Here is a 15764-nt window from a genome sequence, read left to right on the forward strand (position 1 = left end):
AGGTTTCTTTAATCAACAACAAAATTAACTGTTTATTATAAAACCAAATCTTAACCAATCATGAAGTAACTCTATATACGAATTGAGATATTAAAGCTCCTTTATTTTCCCTAACCCTCATGCATACGCACATACATCCAAAAACCAGTTAACCAGGAAAAAGGGATTTTGGTTTACAGCTGTTTTCAAAGGAATGAAAGGAATAATGAGACAAGACTGTCATGGTCTGGAAAGAAGTTCTTCAGTTTGGTGAGGGATCCCAAAGTCGAATAGTTAGATGTCACTCAAAGTCTTTCCAGGCGAGGTTGATGAACAGTCTGTGATGGGTAGGCATTCAAGGAAATTCAGCTGCAGCTGGCAAATTTGAAATGTCCAAGTGCCTACCTAAAGCAAGTATTCGGCTAATCAGGAGCTTAAAACCTGTTTAAGGACAACAATGCCAAATTGGGCAAAGTCTGAACAGAGCATGTGCTATGTATGTTCCGCTCATTTTTTCCAGCTCTATGGCGGCATTATCACTGGTCCTTAAGGGGAACTGCTGGACTCTGCTGAAGATGAGGCAAGTTTTTTTCTATTTACTTGAATGTGAAACCAGGACGAGCACTGCCAGCCTGTGTTCACCCATTTCCCAGTCACGTTGACCTGCTCACCAGGACCTATCTCAGAGCTTACAGTGTTTCAGTCAGTCCAAGTTGGTCACTTCCAAACACCCAATAGGCTCCACATTTGTTAAATGCAAATTTGGCATGGGCATCATGCCAGCACAGACTGACTTTCGGATTGCCGTCCCTTTTGGGTACAAGTCCCATTCCGAGACCATAGGGCAACTGGCAAGGGGAAGCAGGCACAGGTGCCGGTGTATTCAAATAGGCCATTAAGTTTTGCTTTAACAGCCAGCACACAGTTTCTCTGAGCTCTCTGCATTTTGCCCGGGTCCACGAGGCGAGAGCACAGTGGGAGTGATAGTTTAATGAAATTGACATCCTGGGACAACTTTAAAGATCGAAATTGCTTGTGATCAGCCATCAAGAAAGGCTTGTGTTAGCTGAATTACTTCTGACAACTTGAAATGACTACATTGAGTATCAATTTCAACTTTTTGGAGTTACATTTCAAGTGCCTTGGAGTTTACTAACCTTCATCTCAGCTTCCTTGCTTGCTGTCAGCCTTCACTTCAGTATGGGAGCAATTTATGCAGCTCTATAGGCTGGACCTCGTATGAGGAACAAGAGGTGCAGCAGCAGGAGCAACACCAGCTGCAGTACCAGCTGCTTTCTCCTAAGCTGCATGCCGCTCCACAGGATAGAGGGGATAGCCACAGAGATACAGCTCCAAGGAGGTGAGACCCATCAATACAGGGTCTACAGGCGGGGAATCAGCTCTGTTGACATGTGTGAGCACCAATGCCTCAGGAGGCTCAGGCTTTCACAGCAGGTCATTGCTGACATTTGCAGCCTTCTGGAACAAAACCTTCGTCCCAGCAGACGAACTGGACATGCATTGCCAGTGGCTATGGAGGTGCCTGTCACTGGAGGGCCACCCACCCCCTCTCCCCGGAGTTTCTGTCTCTTCCTAAAGTTGTGCGTTCTTTTCTCCGGCAAGGAAAGAAGGCAGAAAGTTATGAGTGTCAGAGATGCCTTGTGTGGAGAGAAGGGAAAGACACCATTTTCAGAGGGTGACTATGAGGTATGGGTGGGAGATGGCACAAAGATAAGAGTGAATGTTAATGTTGGCTCTCCAGATAAGGATGTGCCTGAGAAAAAGGAATAATTGGAGCTGTTAAGGTATGTTGTTTTGAGGGGTGCTGTGCAGGAGAATGCTGGGAAAGTCAGAGTGTGGGGCTTGGTACCTGAGGTCCTGGATCCTGTTGGTGCACTGTCTCCAGGTTGGAGGGATCACACTTCTGCTGCTGACTTTCACGACCATGTCCACCCATGTCTGCTTGGTTTGAGAGGCTGTCCACTTCCTTCAATGCTTTGGAAAGATTATCTCACTGCAGTCCCTCAGATTCCACAGCAGGACTTCCAGGTAAGAGTGAGAGATCTGGGAACAGCTTTCCCAGGTCTCCTCTCCATTCCTGTGTTTGCTGAAACCTCAAGAATCTATGGCCCATACAGCCATTCTGACCCGTGCCGGGGTCCCTTTAATTAGAAATCCTTCCTTCCTTCAACAGATTTGGTGTGTCAACCCGCCCACCTCATTGATTGGTTGGGAAATCTAGAAGCGGGACATGAATGATGTGGCTTAATTACAGAGCAAATGCAAAGCCCGCTGCAGATTCCAATGGGTTCCCGACTATCATTTGAAATTCCTCACATTGTCTCTGACATATAGATGAGCTATCAATTACATGTGGGTTGGTATCAACTAATGGCCATTTATTGCTTTTAATAACAGGCAAAGAGACGCCATTAGAATTTTTCCCAGATTCTAAGACTGATACTGAGTTTAAATGTAATATTATCTCCAAGTTTTAACACCAATTTAGCTAGCTGAACCCTGCATCCTGTGAATCACAAGGCTTGCAGGTTAGCTTAGATTCATAACTGGATTTGGGGCTTTGGTTAGATATTTAAATTAATATTTTTCAATCATAGCAGATATTTACAAAGCTATGCTAAGTTAAAGAGTTACTGGGTTACTAAAGCAATTTCAGGTGGGAAGTATTGCTTTTTTTACATTGTTATCTTGACCTCTCTGTTGAGTATTTAATAACTGTTAACAACAGAACTATAGTGTGAGTTGTAGTTTGGCAAACAGAAAATGCCTAATGTATTTAATAGATTTACTATAAGGAAAGGAACTCTGTCCTTGAGCTGCCTTAATATACAATTGGTCAAACCTGTCACAACACCGCAGTGAATATTTTATAGTTGTATCACAGACATGGATTGACTGACAAAGAATTGAATTGCTCATAAAAAAAACCTTGGACAGAAAACTTTTCCTTGGCATTGGTGAATCTTTTTTTTTACTATTTGTCTAAATGGGAGAGAGAGAGAGAGTTGAAAAACAGCGCAGGAACTCCAGGAGCAGCAGAGCACATCGGGTGGGGAGGGGGGGGGGGCGGCGGGCGGAGAGAGAGAGAGAGAGTTTGAAAAGAGTGCAGGAACTCTGGGAGCAGCAGAGCACATCGGGGGCAAGAGAGAGAGAGAGTTTAAAAACAGCACAGGAACTCTTAGTCCTGATGGACTTCATTTTAGGGTCTTAAAAGAAGTGATTGCTGAGATAGTAGATGCATTGGTTTTAATGTTCCAAAATCCCCTAGATTCTGGAAAGGCCCCATTAGATTGGAAAATAGCAAATGTGACTCCTCTATTGAAGAAAGCAGGGAGACAGAAAGCAGGAAACTACAGGCCAGTTAGCTTAACTTCTGTCATAGGGAAAATTCTGGAATCTATTATTAAGGAGGTTATTGCGGGGCACTTAGAAAATCTCAATGTAATCAGGCAGAGTCAACATGGTTTTGTGAAAGGGAAATCATATTTGACTAATTTATTGGAGTTCTTTGAGGAAGTAACAAATAACGTGGATAAAGGGGAACCAGTCGATGTGCTATACTTAGATTTCCAGAGGCATTTGACAAGGTGCCACATCAAAGGTTACGAAGCAAATTAAGAGCTCATGGCATTGGGGGTAACATATTAGCATGGATAGAGGATTGGTTAGCTAACAGTAAACAGAGAGTAGGCATAAATGGATCATTTTTGGGTTGGCAAGATGTGATGAGTGGTGACGAGTGGTGTGCCACAGGGATCAGTGCTGGGACCTCAACTGTTTGAAATTTATATCAATGACTTGAATTAAGGGACCGAATATATGGTTGCTAAATTTGCTGATGACACAAAGATAGGTAGGAAAGTAAGTTGTGAAGAGGAAATAAGGAGTCTGCAAAGGGATATAAATAGCTTAAGTGCAAAAATTTGGCAAATGGAGTATGATGTTGGAAAATGTGAGCTTATCCACTTTGGCCAGAAGAATAGTAAAGCAGCATATTATTTAAATGGAGACAGATTGCGGAACTCTGAGGCACAGAGGGATCTGGGTATCTTGATACATGAATCACAAAATATTGGTATGCAGATACAACGCGTGATTAGGAAGGCAAATTGAATGTTGTTGTTTATTGCAAGGGAAATAGAATATAAAAGTAGGGATGTTTTGCTACAGTTTTATAGCATATTGATGAGACCACATCTGGATTACTGTGTACAGTTTTGGTCTCCTTATTGAAGGAAGGATGTAAATGCATTAGAGGCAGTTCAGAGAAGGTTTACTGGACTGATAACCTGGGATGGGGGCGCGGGGGGGTGGTGGTGGTGGCGGTTATCTTATGAAGAAAGGTTGGACAGGTTGGGTCTGTATCCATTGGAGTTTAGAAGAATGAGAGGTGATCTTATTGAAACACATAAGATCCTGAGGGGACTTGACAGTGTGGATGCTGAAAGGATGTTTCCCCTTGTAGTAGAGTCTAGAACTAGGGGACACAGTTTAAAAATAAGGGGTTGCCCATTTAAGATGGAGATGAGGAGAAATCTTTTCTCTCAGAGGGTTGTGAGTCTTTGGAATTCTCTTCCACAGAGAGCAGTGAAGGTAGGGTCATTGATTATTTTAAGACAGAGGTCGATAAATTCTTGACTAACAAGGGAGTCAAAGGGTATCGGGGGTAGGCAGGAAAGTGGAGTTGAGGCCACAATCAGATCAGCCATGATCTTATTAAATGATGGAGCAGGCTCGAAGGGGACGAATTGACTAACCTGTTTGTTCAGTTAAATCGGGTTAGATAGTGACTAGTGCTACCCAATAGCATTTGCTAATTATGCAATCCATCTTTTTAGGAAAATTGAGCAGGAAAATTGATAGAAATTTGTTTGGTTTTGTTACACCTTTTACAATTAATCACGAAACAGCATTGACCATCTCAGAGATACCATCCTTCAGATTAGACATTAAATCAATGTCCTTTCTGCCTTTTCCACTAGTTCAGGTAGAGATTCAAGGTCTCGAGGCTCTATTCAAAGAAGAGCAAAGAGTTTTTGCTTTTATTTTCGTTCTCTTGTCCTGGCCAACAGTGCTTGCTCAGCCAAAACTATCAAAATAGATTAGCTTGTCATTCACCTCTTTGCTGTTTGTGGAATGTTGCTCTGTGTACAATTAATTCCTGGTATATGAAGCACTTTGAGACCTCTGTGAGAGTCTTGATCAGAAATTACATATATCTAAGTTTTTTGAAACAGAAATTCTGCCTGCTTTACATTTATACAACATATGTAATACATTGAAGATAGAAACTAAGGTCTATAAAACTACACATAAATTTCCTACTTATGAAATTCATATTGTGCTCACAGTGTATTTATGAGATAAATATGTTGTACAACAGTGAACTCTATTCTAAACCAGTAATCCCTATAACTATAGCAAATGGAATGGAAATGTTTCCCTTGTTGCTGGAATAAGTAACAAGGAAAATATCTTAAGTAATTGCACAAAGATAAATTAAGATATTATACAACTGTTGGATTTTTTCACCTTAATTTAGTTGATGGAGTAGATCATAAACCAGTGAACTATTTTCCCTGCACAGCAAAAGAGTTTTATCTTAATGTATTATATGCTTTGATTTTATGCTAACTGCAATGGGAACAGCTCCTTGGAAAGGTAAGACAATTAGTGTTTATGCCCTGTTAGCTTGCTGTTGATATATTTTAAAAAATATTTTTATTGTTGGTCTCAGTTTTTTCCATACATCAATTTTGTATGCTGCCAGTGAGTCTTTGATTACCATAATATTTATCTCCGTATAAAGCCTCCATTTGTGATGTAAAAATTCAATTTCATTCACTATCTGAATAAGTTAAAACATTTTGTAGCATGTTTTCATACTGCAACTTAATTGTATTTAAAATCCATTTTGAGTTTCCAAATATACAGCAGCCGATCAAGAATCAAAAATTGCCTTTTGCTTCATATTACATCAAAGAGCATTTGAGAGGTCTTTTAAAAGTTCAGCACTGCAACAAAGTTTTAGCTGCATTAGTTATCACGCAGCAGTCTATACCTGAATGAATTATCAAATCACATTGCAAGACATATTCTGGCTGTCTAATTTATACTAAGTTCCAGTATAAACACCCATAGAAAGTCTGTATAAAACTGTAATAAATGTTTGTTCATCACTGAGAGCAAAGTCTGGCCCATTAACTGGGATCTGTGAACAGGACAGGCTACTGTGTATTTCCCTAACCAATCAGGTTAAAGAACCCTCACTTAGCGATGCAGTCCCCAATATTAACTCAGAGTCACATTGGGTGTGGGGTGAAGCTCGATGTCACGTGGGAAACCCAGAAGGAATTTCTGCACATTGGTCGGCGGCTTGTTAACACAACCACCTAGTTATTTTACTTCCGGGTTTGGCATCAATTATGTGGCAGCAGGCGTGAGTAAGATCCACATGATGCGATATCAACTCCAGTATTTCAAAGGCCAATCCAAAGAATTTGGAGTAGTTGGGAGTTTGAAACAAGGGAGGTTGAATTTTGACAATCGATTCAGGATGGTCAAAGGCTGTGGTCTGCTTTAATAATGCCTCACTTGATGTACTGCTGGAGACAGTGAGGAGTCAGAGAGTGATATTCCTCCTCAGCAACAAGAGGAAGAAAGCTGCTGCTGCCTCAAAGATGGTGTAGCTGGAGGTAGCACAAGAGATCAGCAGCAGAAGTATTAAGCCGTGCTCCTGGATACAGTAGTGTTAACATTTTAATCACCTAAGCAGGTCAGGAAAGGTGAGTACAATTGCACATTCATCTACATCCTGCTGTGTGTATCACTCATCCCCTCACTCTGCCTTGTCAAGCCTACTCCATCACATCACTTCACGCATACTTACTTTGCAGGTACACCCATCCTTCTCATTCCATACACTTCCTCACATCCCCATCTATCCATCCACCATGGCTACTCACTATTATCCTCATGCAGTTTGATCCCTCTCCCTGATAATCACCCAGACTAAATGCACAGTCCATTGTCCTTATGGACAATGATTCCTCCGAGGAGCTACTTCATTCTGAGGGGCGCCATCACACAATCTATGCTAACCATGCAGCAGCTCAGATGCACTTCAGCGGGGCCAGTAAAACTGATATCTGGGTTTTCACCTGTTGATTCACACTTCACAAGTGAGCAAGAGCAGCTGGCACAGCCCTCTCCAAGCTCTGCTCAGCTGGATGCAGATGCTGTACCCTGGGAGCTATTGATGAAAAGGAGAATCACTGAGGAGCAGCAGAGAATGTGTGATTGACAGGTCTTCCAAGCACAATGACATGATTTCAGAGAGAATGGAGGAGTGCAGCTCAAGCATGAGTGTGATGATGTCACAGGGCATTGTGATGATGTCTTCTTGCATGGATAGAGTGGCCATATCCGCGGAACATAAAATATGGCAATGAAATGAATTCATGCACAACTTGACCAGGGCCATGCATACTACGGATGGCAATATGCTCTGCCACCTTAATTAGGATTACAGATACTTTGCCTTGGTCTTAAGCACATCACTGATCTGCACTAAATCCCCGTGGAGGCGGGTGGAGGCCCTTAATTGGCGGTTAAGTGTCCACTTAAGGGCCTTGATTGGCCTGGAGCGGGCGGGACGTTTTTTGCCACCACGACCCTGCGTAAAGTGGCAGCGAAGGTGAGAGCAGGTCGGGAAGGGACCTCCGAACTTTCCGCTCCATTTTACGCCCCCCCCCCCCCCCTCCCCACCATCTTCCCGTTCTTTGTGGGAGTGTAAAATTCTGGCCATTGTTCCCCAGACCACTCTCCCCTCCCCCCACGGCCACAGTCAGTACACACAATGCTGGTTGAGTCTACCCCTGCGTAGGTGCAGATAGGGCAGTCTTTGGCAGGGCCCTTATAGCCTCTAAAACCCAGAGGTCACCAACCAAGAGCATCTCAGTAGTCACACCACGAACCTGAGCAGCCTGCCTCTACCTCTGCTGAAGTCACAAGGATTGCACCACATTGGAGGGGTAGGAAAAAGAACAGAAAAGTTTTGTAGGTGCACAGCGACACATACTCTTAGGGGTATACACACAGGTGTATGAGAAAATGTTGTGTTGTGACATACCTTTTTTTAGTAGAATCAAATAAATCTTATTTTTTTGCACCACACTCCCATTTTTCCCATTCTTGGTAGCTGGTTGGCATGTTACCTTTTAACCTGGGGTCGGCCACGTGGACAGTACATGGATACCAGAGTCCATGGTAATTTTAAATGTCTTGCTCCAAGCCTTTGTGTTTTAAATTTATAGTTATCAGGAGCGAAAGTAATTACAAAGGATCAGGGCATCGGGCTAGTTCCTACAGCCTGTCAAAGTTTTGTATCCAGCCCGCCAATCAACATCAATGGATGTCGAACTATTGACAATATATGCTACAAGGATTTGTTCTGACATCAAATCAATCTTTTTTATCATCAATGAGGCCACATTTTGAATATTGTGCGCAAGTTTGGGGACCCAGCCTTCAAAAAGGCTGCATTGAAATGCTCAAAGAAGAGAACCAGGAAAGGCCGAGGGGTTGAGTTCTATGATTTATGAAATAATGTTTACAGAGCCTAAATTGTTTTCATTAGGGAAAAGATGATGGAAGAGTTTAATGCCTGCCTTTCTGGTGTTATTGCTGGGAATACTGATAATGCAAAGAACTCGTCATTGGCAATGCAGAGTAGGCATGACCCAAGCCCTGCACTGGGTGATATTTTTGCTCCTCATGCCATGGTTTTTTTTTTAAACTGACATCAACAGAGCTGATAGGCACTTCTTAAGCCTTAACATTTCTAATAATTATAAGAGCCAATGTGGCCACTACAACAAATATGAAAAGTAGAAGAAAACAGCTACTAAATGTACTGTATCTGGATTTGTCACCAAAGTAAAGGCTTGTTAAAGCAGGGATAATTTTACAAAATCCTGTTCCTGGAGGAACCTCATTTGCCTGGTGCATATGTTAAGAATTAAGCACCACTTCCCATGAAGTTCCATCCATCATGGTTAGTAGATGCGTTCCTGTGGTTGTGGCACCAGGGCCTGTGAAGGTACATTGTCATCTACATTGCCTTTCAGTTAGTCCTCTGTTTTCTGTGTTAATGCACAAGTAGAAACAGATACTTACAATGCTGCTTGCTGTGTAAACTCTGCAGTGCTTTCTGACCTCATTATTTTAACTCCAGTTAAGGGTAAGCAATGGCCAGGGATTCAAGTAGAAATCAGTAGTGCAAATGGAAACAATAATGCAAAAAAGAGGCTTTAATTGGCCTTCAAAGATTTTGGTCAGAGTCTGGAGCCAATGGAAGCATCTGATGCAGCAATTTGATGCTCCACTGCCACTTTTGGGTATTTACCACCAGGTTTAGCAACTAGGTCAACAATCCAACAGAAAGATAAGCCTAAGGGCAATATGATTCAAGACTTTAAAGTGCTGAGAGGCAAAGAGGATGTAGATTAAATGATTATTTAACTTGGATTTTGGCACAGAGCTGGTAGGCACATTTGGTCATGGAGATACAGTATTAACTGCCAACAAAAACTGTTGACACTGCCAAATACCTTCTCAAAAAAGAACTTGATAATTATCAGGCTACGAATGATGATAAAGGTTATTGGGCTAAGTGGAGAATGAGATGATTGTTTGCTTTTTGCCTTTTGAGGATTTATTGTACAGAATTTTGACACAGGAGGTTAAATTGTCAATGAGAATTCTGTTCATAGTCTTGATGGCCCACATGATCAATTGTCCATGCTTTCTAATGCTAATTTGGTAATCTCCAACTCTCACCCTCTGCTCTCACTTCCATGTCCTTACTTTTAGACCCCACCCCTCACCCCAACACATCTCCTGGCTCTCACCTCCTACTGCTGCTCCAGGAGATTAACTGACAGTGCAGGCCGTGTACAGAAATTCCTGATCTGAAGAAATTGCTTGGCTACAGTGTTCAGCAGAGTTCACTCCCCTTGAGTGACAACAGGAGGTGGAAGCCAGAAGCATTGCTGATTATTGGTAGACGAGCAAATTCTGTTCCAAAAATGCTGACTTGGTGGAATGTAGGCAGTTGGCATGTATGCCTTATGCTATTTTTCCACAGTGTGTTACTTATACCTACAAAGCTAATGGAGGGGCACAAATGATCATGAGGAGAGGTGATCTATTGCAGCATGCGATTTGTTATTACTCAGATCTGGATAGAAACAGCATTTTCAGGGCCTGCAAGATTATGGGCCTCGGAGCAAATTGTGCAAAACACAGTAAGTGCAGAAATTCGTGGAATGTTGTGACATACTGAATCACTTGCCCAGGTGATTAACCTAAAATTCAGCTAAATGATAATTAGACCAAAAACTAAAATGAACAATTTTTTTTTAAAATCACAATCATCATGGCTTTATCAACAATTATGTGTCATGCTAGACCCCACCTGCCAAGAATAAGGTACATTTAATTTTGTCATGAACATTGATGTTGAACTGTTACTGGAGTAAAGAAAGGACTTGTTAAACAGATCAGCCGTGGCTGGAAAAGACATTTGCATATTAACAGATGGTGATTGAAAGGACAAAGGACCATTCCCTGACACATTCAACCCACAATGGACCTTGATCACCAGGTATTGTATGTAAGAGGAGCATTCCAGAGACTGCTAAGGTGATACAATCCAAGACATGGTCAGACCAGTTAGTCACATGACTAACCTGCTTGGCAACCTGGATTTTTCTGAATTGTACAAACAGTTTGAACTGAGAAAGTCTGTTTGCTCCTGAACTGAGGTCTCTCCTGTCTGCTCCCATTCTCACATGTCTCCGAATTCACTGAAGAGACATGAATCCCAAGAGAGAAAAGTCTCCTACAATGAACAAGGTTTAAGAAGAATAATGGGCCCCAACAAAAAGCACAATCTACCTACAATCAAGGACTCTACAGTGAGCTCGAAGAACCGTAACAACAACTCTTCAGATATTGCCTCAAACTTTTCCACTTTATTTTTCTTCTGCGCTTTTCTGTCTCTATTTGTATGTGTGTATCACGTCTGCATGCTAGCGTGGGAACATCGTGTATCCATAGGCGTCAACCGAATTAGAGTTTAAGTTTAATAAATTTCAACTTTTCTCCTTTAAACATAAGAAAGCCTAATTGTGCTGGTTTCTTTGCCTTATAATTGGAAAGTGGTGAACAAGGATTCACCAAGAAGGAGCTAAAAATAGGGGGTGTTTAAAATTAAACTCTGTTACGGTAAAACTGAGCGGCTAGACACCATTCTCACCTGGTCGTAACAGATGGAACATTAGAATATGAGCATAGAACAGAAATGGGAGGGACAAGAAGAAAATGTTAGACCATGACAGTGAGGTGGGAAATAAGAAATTTCTTGATTCCACATGAGACAAAAATATTCATAAAATAAGTGGGAGCTTGCTGGCCATTCATTCAGTGCCAGTATTGATTCATGTATCAGGAGATGAGCAGAAATACAATTGGATATGGGACTATAGATGGTCAGATATAGGAATAAAATTAGCCAACTGCCAATATCTGCCTCTGTGAGTTTGTGTCAATATCTGCTCAGTATTAGTGGAAAGGATGTAAAGGGAGAAATATGTCGACAATATATGAAATGAGTAAGTTACACAGAATCATAATCATGGACGATTTCAACCATTGTACCTTGGGCAGGGGGAGGGAGTGAAAAGAGGGAAGCAAATAGAGATTTTACAGTGGCTGGGATTTTTCCCTCGACGGATGGGAGCTGTCCCTTAATTCCCTTAGCATTCAAAGGCTCTGTCTTGAATATAGTCAACTACTGAACATCCGTAGCCCTCTGGGGTAGAAAATTCCAAAGATTCACAACCCTTTGAGTGACAAAATTTCTCTTCATCTCAGCCCTAAATGGTTGACCCCTTATTCTGAGACTGCAACCCCTAGTTCTAGACTCCCCAGCCAGGGGAAGCATCCTCCCAGCATCTATCCTTTCTCGCCCTTTAAGAATTTTACATGTTTCAATCAGATCACTTCTCATTCTTCTAAATTCTGGGAATATAGGCCTATTCTACTCAATCTCTCCTCATAGGACAATCCCCTTGTCCCAGGAATCAGTTGAGTGAACCTTTTCTGCACTCCCTCCAAGACAAATATATCCTTCCTTAGGTAAGGAAACCAAAACTGTACACAGTACTTCAGCTGTGGTCTCACTAAGCCCTATATAATTGTTTCTTTAGCCTTATACTCCAATCCCTTTGTAATAAAGGCCAATATATCCTCTGTTTTCCTAATGTTGTTGCTAATTTTGCCTGTTAACCTTCTATGATTTGTATACAAGAACACCCAGGTTTCTCTGAATGCCAACAGTTCCCAATCTCTCACCATTTAAAAAAATATTCTGCTGTTCTATTTTCTCCTTCGAAAGTGGATAATTTCACATTTCCACATATTATATTCTATCTGCCATGTTCTTACCACTCACTTAAACTGTCTATATTCCTTTGCAGCCTATTTTCATCCTCCTCACAGTTTATTTTCCCAACCAACTGTGTATTGTCAGCAATCTTGGAGACATTATACCCGGTCCCCTCATCCAAATCACTGTTATAGATTGTTAACAGCTGAGGCTCAAGCACTGACCCCTGCTGTACTCCACTAGTTACAATCTTCCAATCTGAAAATGGTCTGTTTATTCCTGTTCTCTGTTTTCTGTGTGTTAACCAATCCTCAATCCATCCTAATATATTACCCTCAATCCCATGGGCTTTGGTCTCCATACTGAAAAAACAATACTGTAGCACTGAAGAGAGCGCAGAAATGATTTACAAGATGTTACCATCAAGAAAGCTAGATCACTTCTCTGGAAAAGAAGTTACCTGATAGAGGTCTTCAAAATTATGAAGGGGCTCAGTTGGGTGACAGCAGAGTTACTGGGCTGGAGTTTGTTCTGAAGGCAGGAGTCCCGGCGGCAGGCCAGAATGTGGGGGGAGACCCCACCTTGGCCCTCCGTTGAACCCCCGCTGCAATTCCATGGTGGGCAGGCAATTAACTGCCCGCTGTCGGGGACTCAGTCCCTTTAAGGGATGAGCTCCCGCCCGATTGGCCAGCAGCTCTGCAGTACCAGCAGTGCCATTGGGAGCAGTGGTGACTGACGGTACTGCAGGAAGCCCTGCAGTACCAGAGTCCAGAGACCTGAGAGAGGTGAGTGGGGTCGGGGTCACCAGGAGGCAGGCCTCCTTCGATAGGGTGGGTGGGGGGTGGGGATAGTGAGGGGGGTCTTCCCAGGGGGAGGGGCAGCAATTGCTGCCCTGAGGACCCTCTGGGCACATTGGATTGCCTCCAAAGGAGGAACCCCTTGACCCTGCTTGGAGGTTGCCTGGACTAAACTGGAAGGCATTGGGAAGGCAACGGACACTTCAACCGCCTCCACCCCACCCCCCCCCCCACCCCATCCCCACCCCAACCCTGCCAATGCAATTTTATGGGTAGCCCTGTCTCTGTTCCTGTCCCGGGGGAGAGGCCAGAAAATTCAGCCCACTGTTTCTGCTTGTGGATGCATCCAAATCAAGGAAGCCTAAATACACAATGATCACTGATAAATTAAACAAATGATTTTGGAGCGATTTCTTTGCACAGAGCTTGGTGAGAATGTGGAACTAGCTGCCACATGAAGTGATTGAAGCTGAGAGCATTGATGAATTTACGGGGAGGCTTGATGGATTATATGAGTGAGATATCAGTGGTAATGAAGACAAACCTTTGAAAGAAAGCCAACAGTCACTGAATGAGGCAGTGAAGCCAACAGGAAGTGCTGACATTTTGGCAGAATATGGAGACAGGATGGGAAGAAGTAATTTGAGTAGGAGGAGGATTGTGTGGAGTATAATCACCAGCATAGACCAGTTGGGACAGAAGACCTATTTCTGTGCTGTAGATCCTATTTACTTTTATGTATCTTCCATGCTCTTATAGAACTGTCTGCAGCTATACGCAACATTTTATCATTAGGAACCGAATCTCACAAAGGGATTGAAAATATCCAAAGCTTGATGTAATTAAGACTGACAGTGGCATTGTTTTCGATAACTGATTCTATTTATTTGATCAAATTAACAATAATGAAAATTATAAAATGTTAGAGCAATTATTGACTACTGCAATTTACCAGTCAATATAAAAGTATGTAGTTACTACTCGTTTAATCTTAGATTTGAAATGCTTTAGGTAGAGGGGATAAAGCAATTGCTAATGATGTCAGGTGATCAGCATTTCAGTTGCTGAAATTAAGGATATAAAACTACTAATGCATGACAGAATCATGACACTCCTTTAACAAAGAATCAAGGATGTTAGGATTGTTAAACAATGCATCTCACAGCAGCAATGCACCTCAAGAGATTTTCCCGATCTCCATCACCAATGCCAAGCACTAGATTTCTGACAGCAGACTTTTTTTTTCAGTGATAATGAAGACAAACCTTTGAAAGAAAGCCAACAGTCACTGAATGAGGCGGTGAAGCCAACAGGAAGTGATGACAGTTTGGCAGAATATGGAGACGGTGGATCGGAAGGGCAGTTTAATGAAGATGGTTCATTCATTGGACAGTACAGTGGTAATAAAGAGAAAGATGCAGCAGATGAAAATGGATGTTCAGTAGCCACCTCTCCAGTTAAAGCATGAGGAACATGTTCATAAACTTCACTTACTTTCTTAATAAATTTGTGATACAACTGAATATTTGTTAAATTTGAATTAGCTCAGATTACAAACAGGCTTGAAAAAGAAAAGTTGATGGGCCACAAGGAATGCTTACCTATTGTACAATATTTGATAAAGAATAAGATGCATGGGACATTTTGTTGCTGCCCACCTTTCATTCTGAAGGATATACTGTGCAAAATCCATGTAAAATGGATGTGTCTGTAGGTTCACAACAGAAATGGCTTCCAGTTGTTGACACAGCAATAATTATAACCATTTAAATCCTTGCTGCTGTTAGCATATTTGAGTCCCTATAGTTACAATTATTTTAAGTGGCTTGTGACCCTATTTGTTTAAAAGTTAAGAACCCGCAGGACTGTGATTGATACCATGTATGAAATTGAGACCATGTATGAAATTGAGACCAACACCTGGTGCACTGATGCCTCTTAATGCAATGACTATGGCAGCTGAAAGGACCAAGAATTTTATTCCTCTGTTGTTAGCCAATAGAAACTCACACAAAATACGATAGTCACATGTTACAAATTAAAATTTATAGCCACAGGAAGCAAGTAATAAATTAAATATTTACGTGCAGCGAATCCTTGTGTCTTATTTTTCTTCAAATATGCTCTTTACCCAAAGTCTGCATTTAATGATTGTGTTCAGTCATCTGGTTTAGTTATGATCAAGGCAAACATGACAATGTACATTTTTGTAATTAGGAATACATTTAGAATTTGGGGAGGAGCTGCCAAAAAGTAATTTGCAGAAAATCAACAATGTTTTTGAAACAGTATTCCTACTACAGGTTCTGGAGGAGCATCTTGAAGCACTACTTTTGTTGACTCTCAGCCTAGGTGTCTTTAAGAAGTAACTAAATGTGTAATTTATATTGTGTATAATATATGTAAAACAAAGCTCCAAGATAATAAACTACATGGCTCCACCTCAGAAAATTCATATACTTCGAAGAAATGTAGGTTCTTTTTTTTTTGTTAGTGAACAATTGTGAAGTTGTAGA

General features: G+C 41.7%; 1 protein-coding gene across 1 annotated transcript in view; it reads left to right on the forward strand.

Annotated features, from left to right (window-relative positions):
• chl1b (cell adhesion molecule L1-like b) overlaps positions 1 to 14716 on the forward strand; it is a 689058-nt gene extending 674342 nt beyond the window's left edge. The window contains exons 28-29 of the mRNA XM_068052302.1: positions 5650 to 5661; positions 14497 to 14716. Coding sequence (XP_067908403.1) covers positions 5650 to 5661; positions 14497 to 14716 — 232 coding nt within the window. The remainder of the gene's footprint in view (positions 1 to 5649; positions 5662 to 14496) is intronic.
• Positions 14717 to 15764: the final 1048 nt, after the last annotated feature.

The sequence above is a fragment of the Heterodontus francisci genome, chromosome 19 (genome assembly GCF_036365525.1).
Source record: "Heterodontus francisci isolate sHetFra1 chromosome 19, sHetFra1.hap1, whole genome shotgun sequence".
In the NCBI taxonomy this organism is placed as follows: Eukaryota; Metazoa; Chordata; class Chondrichthyes; order Heterodontiformes; family Heterodontidae; genus Heterodontus; species Heterodontus francisci.